At 55.3% G+C, this 9,237-nt stretch overlaps 1 protein-coding gene across 2 annotated transcripts in view; it reads right to left on the reverse strand.

The window, feature by feature from the left end:
* Window positions 1-9,014, reverse strand: part of MGAT5B (alpha-1,6-mannosylglycoprotein 6-beta-N-acetylglucosaminyltransferase B) — a 68,598-nt gene extending 59,584 nt beyond the window's left edge. For both annotated transcript variants that reach the window (XM_086473633.1, XM_086473632.1), the window contains exons 1-2: window positions 8,947-9,014; window positions 2,370-2,482 (exon numbers count right to left, since the gene is read on the reverse strand). In XM_086473633.1, the coding sequence (XP_086329759.1) occupies window positions 2,370-2,482; window positions 8,947-9,014 (181 nt within the window). The remainder of the gene's footprint in view (window positions 1-2,369; window positions 2,483-8,946) is intronic.
* Window positions 9,015-9,237: the final 223 nt, after the last annotated feature.

Below are 9,237 nucleotides of genomic sequence, written 5' to 3' on the forward strand. Positions count from 1 at the left end.
GCCTGCCAAGTCCCGGGGACAAAGAACACGACCCTTTTCCAGAGTGGCATCTCTCTTCCTCCAGAGACAGGAGAGAGGATGCTTCGTGTTTCAAAACGGTGTGCGAGACCACGAACAAAAAAAATCTTCCCCAACAAGAAACACGACAACAGCCAAACTGGCAGCAATTCATCTGGAAGCAATACCTTGTTTGGCAAATCCATCCAATAAAGAAAAAAAACCCAAAACAGTTTTACATCGAATTTCTGAGCTTTCTAACAAAGCGGGACTTGCCTCAGCCAGTTACAGACCTAAGGGACCAAACGCTTGAGAAATTAGCAGACTTAGGTCATAAATCTTTTTTCTTCTTTAAATCAGACCGACCAACCACTACCAGAAGTGACATCCAGACCCTTGGAGCAGAGCAGTGAGCATCTCTCCTGGCCGGCATGCAGGTGCTGGCAGCCCACCCCCTGGGAGAGCCCATGGGGCTCACCGGGACCGGGAGCTGAGAGGCAAGAAGGTGAACCCATTTACACACCTTGATTTAATCACCTAAAGCAGTAAGTGTGGAGGGCTCGGAGGTGCGAGAGCCTGCAAAAGGAGGTTTGTTTTGACTCAGGTCCAGGAGTGCACTGAGATCGTGCCCGCTAAACACGAGACATGCAAGGATGGGAAACAGTGACCTCAAAGATCTGGGTTAAATTGATGACAAGAATAAACATGGGAAAAGCTAATTCCACCCCAAGGCACCCAGAAAGGTGATAAAGCAGCTGAAGAATCGTCTTTTTGCGATCATTTCACCACAACTTTAGAGTCCTCTGGGGTGGGACCAGGGGCTTCTGCAGGTTTCTGGAAACATTTGCTGCTGTTTGCAGCACGACCTGTGCCACCTCTCAGCTCGGGGTGGTCCCACAGTTAGTCAGCCCCTCTTCACCTTTCTTCTAGGTCTCTGCAAACGCCCTGGGCATGCTGGAGCTCTCCTGGGACAGCAGGCAGCTGTAACAAGTGACACCTTTTATTCCAAACTCAGAAACCTTTTGAGGACCCATCTCCTCAAAAGCAAAGTTTGGAGAAGGCGGTGGTCTGGGGACTTCTGCCCAACCTCCTCATGTGCCGCTTCTCACCCCGAGAAGGAAGAAAACCGCTACAACCAGGCTTCACTCACCAGCTGTCCTGGGGGCTGCACTCGGCACGGGGACACCCTCCTCGCAGGGGCAGGTACCCTGACCATAGTAAAACACACAGAAAATACCAAAAGGCCCTGATCCTGCAGCCTGCTCTGGCTCAGGCTGAGAACTCCCTTGGAGAAGGAGGTTAATGGAATTGTGGTGGGAACAATTAGGAGAGCACAGGGGCAGAAACATCCACGGGGGAGAAAGCAAAGCCAGCTGCCACAGGCTGCACTTTAAACTCTCTGGAAGTTTACAAGCACAACCCAGCCTCTGGAAACCACCACTTTAGTCCTCTCCTTCTGTAGGAAAGCAACTAGCACTTCTTCCAGCCCCACAAGGGAATGATTTAACACCCAAATATCACATTCCAGGCGAGGCTGGGGAGCTCAAATCCCTCCACGCCTCTGGTGTGGAAGAGAAGACCACGGCGGCCTGACCAAGCCTCGCTCCCTCTGCTCACTGGAGCTCAAGCTGGGCATTTCCCTCTGTGCAATTCGGCCATGCTGTTCCAGGCTGGGATCGCAGAGGAAAAGCCAGGGCGAAGCTCAATTCAGTGCAGCAGCGCCCTCCCAGAGCCAGGGCAGGACACGACCCTCCCACCATGGAGGCTGTCTCCTGAGCTGACTGCGCTTGTCGCCAAAAAAGGTGTTTAAAAAAAAATGTAACAGAAAGCACACTTGCTAAAAATCAGACTGTTTCTCTTCTACATTTCAGTACCTCCACAAAACCACAAAAGCCTTTTATTTTCCCATCCCGAGGGAACAATTTCCACACCCTGCAGACCAAAACTGACCAAAATCACTAAGCCCTCCAAGTACCCGAGCCAAATCCTCAGCACATCAGACCAAGCAACCCACACCACCACCAGCAGCTGAAGGTCTAATCCCATCAGCCCCAGTCACTGGTGTTTTCCCATCCCTCTGTTGCGAGCCAGAGCCAGCATCCACACTCCATCTGTGCCTGTACACCTCTGGATGCGAACACAGCCAGGTTTTAGCCCCAGGGCTGCAAAGCCCCTCACGCCATGGCAAGAAGGGCCAACAGGACACTGAACCGTCCTGACGTCCCTGAAACGGGTCAGGAGGGAGCCTTGGGAATGGAGGCACCCGAGCATCATCCTGCCTGTATCCCTGGTGCTCGTCAGCTCGGCTGGACCATGCACATGGGGGCCACCAAGCATCACATGGGAAAGGACGGGCACGGAGCGGTGCTCACCTTCGGTCCGGATGGTGAAGGGCGAATCCCCCAGGCGCTTGGCTGAGAACTGTCCTCCCAGCGACGTCATTAGGAAGCACAGGGTGAAAAATCCAATGCCCAGCACGAATATCCTGCGGGAGGGAGAGCAGAGCTGTAGCGAGGTGTGACGAGGAACCGGCTCGCTCCTGGGACAGCCTCACCACCCTTCGCCTCCCTGGGGTAACCCCTCTGCACAGCAGCAGGAGTGGCTGTGTTTTGGGGAGTCTGGAAGAGGCAGCCAGGACAACCCCTGCCTCCCTCCCAACTGCTCCATCCCTGTGGCTCACCCCATCCAGCCCAGGCAAGGAGCATCTCTGCGGCCCCAGCCTCGTGAGAGCACACCAGTACCTCACCCCAACCACGGCCAGACCCGTACACCCTTCATGAAGAGCCCCAAGATGCTTCTGCCCAAACCCTGGCACTGAGCAGGTGGATTTTGCTGGAGAACACCCTCTGAAATCCCTGGAGCCTGCTCCAACGGGCAGGACTCAAGAGGGAATGGAGGACTTGCACTTTAGGTGGGAAAGCTGAACCAGACGACAACTGCCCTTACGATGCTCCGCTAGACCTAGCCCAATAACCCAGACTGCAGGAACCACTACAATAAACAATACCCGATTTCCTCCTGGGAGAGATCAGAGAAAAGAGAGACCTTGTACCTTCCCTTCCTCCCAAAGGATCTAAAAAAAAAACCCTTTTAAACAAAAAATAAGGTCTTTTGTTCCCCCTGTAACTAGGCCACGGGTATTTGCCATTGTGTCCGGCATCGCCTGCGCGGCGCGGACAGCCCTGTGCACAGCAGGACGAGGAGGGACCCACGCTGGCGGCACACACAGTGGCCTGGGACCATCCCACCGCCACTTTGTTCGTTCAGGCTGGCAGGAAAGCGGCTCCCACGGGGGCATGCCGGCCAGGATGCTGAACCGCACGTCGCTCCCAGCCGAGCTCATGGTCACCTCCAGCTGCGAGAGAAGCAGGAGCTCTCAGCGCTGCTCCTGTTCGGGCCAGTGACATTTTTGGAAGGTGAAAAGGCTGCAGGCAGGAGGTCTGTGCAAGCAGGAGGGTTATCGTGCACCAGGGCGCATAAAGCCAAGCATTCCATTATCCCCAGCACGCAAGTAGAGCGTGCCGCACCGAGGGACGGACGCCTGGCCACTTTCCACCGCTGAAAGATGCTGCCACTGCCTCCGAGCCTCCGTGGAGGTGCAGCACCCTCCAACAGCGACACGGGCAAAGCCCCGGCAGACCCACCGCCAGGCTCCACGTACCAGAGCCATGGCTGTACCAGGGATCTCAGCTGGCCAAAGGCAAGGAAAAGTTCAAGGAGGAGAAGGAAAAAAGACAACTGCCAGCCAGCCTTGTGAAACAATGGGTTTATCTTCAAATAGATCAATCCTATGTGGGATGGGGAGCTGAGCAAGCCCTTAGGGGTGCCCACGGGCATTTCTGCCTTTCAGTATCCCCCAGCTGAAGGGAAGCAAACCACCGAGGACAGGAACCAGTAACTCTCCTTTACAGGTTCGCAGCATTATCTGCAGGGCCCAGGAGCTGCACACAGAGGCACAGCACAGCCACCCAACACCGAAACCAGGCTCTTCCAGAGAAAGGCTTGCAAAGAAACACCACAGCCCTCCATCTAATCATTATCACGTAGTTAAAAGGCAGAGGATTAGGAGCCAGCCATCAAGTCTGGGCTACAAGGTGCCAGCACCGCAATTATCTGTTGCTGGAAAGGGCTGGCAAAGTAACTTGTTTCCAAGCACTCGTAGCTACAGGAGATGCTGTAGAGAGCTGAAATACAGCGCCAAGCAGCTCAAGAAGGACTGGGCTTCCCTGGGGAGATCCACTGGAGGAGCTCCCAGGGCAGGTCCCTGCTGTCCCAGCAAGGCACGGCCAGGCTTGCCCTGCCCGGAGAGGCTCCTGGGCAAGACACGGCACCTTCATAGGACCCCACGAGCTTCCTACCCCCATCCCGCCAGCTCCAACGCTGCTCTCGCACAGCCAACGCGCACCTGAGCCCCAGACCCAGGGCGGCTTCGCTCTTAGCACCGGGGGGGGCTCAAGAGCAAAGGGTTTCCTTTGCCTGCCTTGAGGAGGATCAGCCCTGCCCACCACAAACGGACATTTAACCCCTCTGCGTCCCCCCTGCTCCCACAGATCAGCCCTGGCCCATCCCCAGCGGGGTCCCGGCAGATCAGGGTCACCCGGCCATGGGCTGTGGACAAGCAGCACCCTGCAGCTTTGGATCCCCTTCTCACCTCCCACCTCATCAAGAGAAAAAGCAACACCCTGGGCTCGTTAGCATTAACAAGCTGTGCCAGGGCACGCTCAACACCAGCACAAATGCTCACTAACCCTTTTGGAGACCCTCAGCCAGGCACCGGGAGAGCTGACCCACCTGGGCAAGGGGATGCTCGAGTGCATCAGCAAAGCTGCCTGACACCCCTGGGCAAGCCCTCCGGAGTGAAGCAGCTCAAGTCCCTTTTATTTCTGAATGAGCCTGCCCTGGGGGGGTGGAAAGCAGTTGAAACAAGCAATAAGAAGCACCGTGCACTCGGTTAATCCAGGCCACCATCCCTAAAGGCCTGGCTCCAGGCATGGCTGGTGTGCCTACAAGCAGCCACCGGCGGAGCACAGCCATCCCCTCCCCAGCAGACGCTGATGAACCATCAAGCTGCGGCATTTGCACGCAGAGATGACTACAGACCTCCCCCAAAGTCGACCTCAGAGAAGGGTTTCCAGAGAGATGTGGTCCAGCTCCGGCAGGGAGGCGATTGCAGAAACAGTAGAGCATCCCTGATGCTGCGAAGCAACATGGTGTCCCGTAAATTGCTTGGGGAGGGAGTGATTCGGGGACATTAGTCTGTTCCCATTATCACACCCTGTGCCCAGCCACACAGCGCAGCCCTGGGTCTGGAAGAGGCTCTTGGGAACATGACGGAGAGTGATTGCAGCACCCAGCTTGGCCTCACAGGGTTGAATTTGTCCTTAGAGCAGGAGGCGGCGAACACTGTCTGCCATGGCACCTCTCTGGCAGGAGAGGACAACAGCACGGTGGAGAAGGCACAAGCTGGAGGAGGAGGTCAAAGCCCAGCCATGCCCCGTGACCGAGGAGCCTCCCTGGGAACACCTCATGGTACAAAACCCACCCAAATGCCCCATATTGCTGCCAGCTACCCCCTTCCCCAAGGGGTATTTTAACAAAGCATCACCTGATTAAATAATCACATCTGATCCTGCTCTTTGTTCTCACCCGTCCTATTGACAATATCTTCATCATTATGCAAGACCTTGTTTACGCATTTTAATCTTCATAATTATACTCTGGCAAGGAGTGATGGTTAAACACTGAGAAGAAGGAAAAAGAGGAAAGAAGGAAAAAGAGGAAAGAAGGAAAAAGAGGAAAGAAGGAAAAAGAGGAAAGAAGGAAAAAGAGGAAAGAAGGAAAAAGAGGAAAGAAGGAAAAAGAGGAAAGAAGGAAAAAGAGGAAAGAAGGAAAAAGAGGAAAGAAGGAAAAAGAGGAAAGAAGGAAAAAGAGGAAAGAAGGAAAAAGAGGAAAGAAGGAAAAAGATGCAAAGGTGATCTGTGCTCTAGCATGTCACTAGGAGACAAAATCTTTTTAATTTTGACTGGATTACAGAGGGTGTAGGTGAAACACAGGATGCTTTCCACCCCCCCCCCCCCAAAAAAAAAAAAAAAAAAAAAAAAAAAAAAAAAGAGTGATCAGAGCCTAACTGGAATTAACTGGAACTGGTGTGCTTAGGAGAGAAGCAGATCCAGCCCAGCAGCAGTGCTCCAGGGAGCAGGGAGGCTGCAGGGATGGGCTCTCAGCCTGAGGACCCCATCTCTTTTACTTTGTGCTGATCTTCTCCAGGTGAATAAAAATACTTGGCCCAGCCTTAACTGAGCAGAAACTCCTTATGCAGAAAACAAATACTGTGAAGTAGGTAAAACATACCAGACCCCAGATCTTCCAAATTGCCCATCAAATGCACGGAGTCCTCTGCCTCCAAAATCAAGTCTAACTCACTGAAGACCACGGAGCTCCAAAGACCAAGTAACATCTACTCTGCCTGCTGGCTTTGCCTGTCATCCCACATCATGTTTAATTAATCGCCTGGGCACAGTTGTGGTGCCAAGTCCCTCTCTACATCCTCCCCAATCTGAAATGTTCACAGTTCTGGGTTCTGACTCAGTGCCCAAAAGAGAAGGAAGCCAAATTCTCCGAGTCTTTAGTGAAAATTGGAAGCGATGCCCCAGTCATTGCAGATTTTGGCCCACGGAACTGAAAGCTGGATGCAGCCAGGAGGGTCTGAGCAATGAGTTGGGAGGTGATGGGGACAGGAAAGCCAGCAGAACCCAGCAGGACAGAGCTGTGACAGCAGGACTGTCTGTCCACGGTGCTCCATCACCCAGCTGGGACCCACAGGGAGAATGTTACGCATGTGCACGAGGAAACCAAGGGCCACGGAGACAGGTAACGTCTTTTATTAGACAAGTTCTCAACACCCAAGTCTCTTGAGCCCAAGAGCTGAGCCACAATTTCTAACAGCAGCATCAGGCAGGCTAATAAAAGATGCTCCCTCTCCCACAAACGTTGCTTTGCTCAGAGCCCAGCACCATCACAGCACTGTCAAAATGATGCTCAGCCATGGGAATCGTCCTCCACAAAGGGGACCAGAGTGAATTCTCTTACTGGGCAATGTTGCAGACACGCAAAAAGCCTTGCAAACTTGCCTGAACTCCCCACGCCCTGCAAAACCAAGAGCTCGGTGAGCTGGACCAGGGCTCCATGGTGAATTCTTGCCTGAATCCGGTAACATCACTAATGAAATGCCCTTTGCCACCGAGATAAAATCAGAGCCATCCTTGGACATTTCTACAAATGGTTTCTACGCTGATTTGCTCTCTCTCCCCTTCCCACTCGCTGCAGGCGCTTTCACAGCTCAGGGCTTTGCATTGCTTTGCTAAGCACGCCTGGAGTGCCGTTAATGAAATGTTTTGGTGCAAAGGGCCAGGTCTCCTGTTTGCTGCTGGCACCGCTGCCAGGACTCTCCACCAGGTAGGGGATCACACCCATGGGCTTCCCTAGAGCAGCGAGGCTTTGCCCAGCCAGCAACGAGGGCATTCCTCAGGGAAAGCCTAACTGGTTAAAAACAGTGGATCCACTGGCACCGGTACTGGTCTGCACTGGTTTGAGAGCAGAAGCCAGCCCAGGGCACGCAGACAGGACAGTGCAGGCGCTCTGCTCTGGACACCCGGGACCCCCCAGCCTTGTGCTCTCCTGCCATCACAAACCCCTCGTTCACACACATCCTCATCTCCAATGGGACTTTGTGATCACGCTGCGACTCACTCCCTGGGCTCCCCCAGCCTGATCCCAGGTCGCTGCTGAAGATGGGTTTCCACTGTCCCAGGGGCGATGCCCAGAGGGATGCTCAGGCCAGTCACTACAGACTTCAAACCCACTTAAGAAAACAAATAGCCAAGCAAAGAACGTGCCCCTGGGGTGCGTGTGTCCTTCCCACCTCTCTCACAGTCATTCCCCACACCACGCTTGGAGCAAGCCCAAGCCCTGGGGACCCTCAGGCTCATGCTCCGCCACCGCTTTCCACCATCCCCTCGGCCAAGTTCCCCAGCCCCAGGGCTCTGCCGACAGATCCAGCAGCAGGAATCCCCGGAGGCAAGCAGGGCAGAGCCAGGCAACTCCCGGGGAGAGGCAGACAACGTCTCCAAACCTGAGTGCAAGCACAGCCCCATCCTCCCTGGACTAAGCAAAAACGCAGCGGACAGGTCCCTCCGGTGATCCCAGGTGATCCCTGGCCCCCAAACACAGCGGAGAGCGCTGGCAACCACTGGGCTGGGCTCACCCCACCCTGTGCTTCACTCCACCTCCGCGGCACTTCCCACTTCTGTAGGGTTTTGGTCCCTCTTCCCATCGAAAACGCAAGCCATCATCGGCATCTCCCATGTGCCCCAAGCCTGGGAGCAACCAAAGCGCATCTCCGGTGAAATAAGGAAGCTGGAGAGAAAGGGCCGGAGATGGGAAGCGAATGCACGGAGGTAAAACCGGGGAGAGTTACACCGAGGGGAAAAAAGCAATAGGTGGGCACGGGCGTGCTGGAGCCGGAGGGTTTCAGGCTTGCCTATCAACCCCAGCCCCGCCACCCGTTCACGGGGGGTTTCAAAATCCCCATCAGCACCAGTAGCTTTAAACCAGAGGAACCGATTCCCCCCACGCCAAGTACCAACATCCCCGATAAAGGTATTTTAAAAAGCCAGCGGCAAATTAACCCCCAAAATATACCGGTAAGACGGGTGACTTGGGGGCCGGCAGACAGCGAGCGCTGGAGGACCAGCACGCTGCCCTGCGGGCAAACTTGCCTGGGTCCCCGACATCCTCCTCTGGGCTTAATCCTCCCACCCCCACAGCGAGCCGCAATACCCCCCCCCCCAAAAAAAAAAAAATGTGCTCCCTCAAACGCTTCCCCACCCCGCAGGGGCCGAGCAAGGCGGGGGAGAGCCGGGAGGAGGGACAAGAAAACCCCAACTTTACCTAAAGGGTCTCAAGGTGACGAGGCATCTTCTGACCATTATCTTCCCATCCGCGTTGACTGTGATCATCGTTCAAAGTTGCGGGGGGGGGAGCGGGGGGAGGGGGCAGACACCCCCCCCCCCCCCCCGCACCCCCTCCCCACCCACCCGCCCAGCCGAGGCAGCGAGCGGGGCTCAGCGGGCGGAGCGCGGGGCTGCGCGGGGGCGCATGGCGGGGCGCGGAGCGGGCGCTGAGCACCTCCCCGCCCGCCCTACCCCTACCCCTACCCCTACCCCTACCCCTACCCCTACC

Source organism: Leptosomus discolor, chromosome 15 (assembly GCF_034619465.1).
Source record: "Leptosomus discolor isolate bLepDis1 chromosome 15, bLepDis1.hap2, whole genome shotgun sequence".
NCBI classification, from domain to species: domain Eukaryota; kingdom Metazoa; phylum Chordata; class Aves; order Leptosomiformes; family Leptosomidae; genus Leptosomus; species Leptosomus discolor.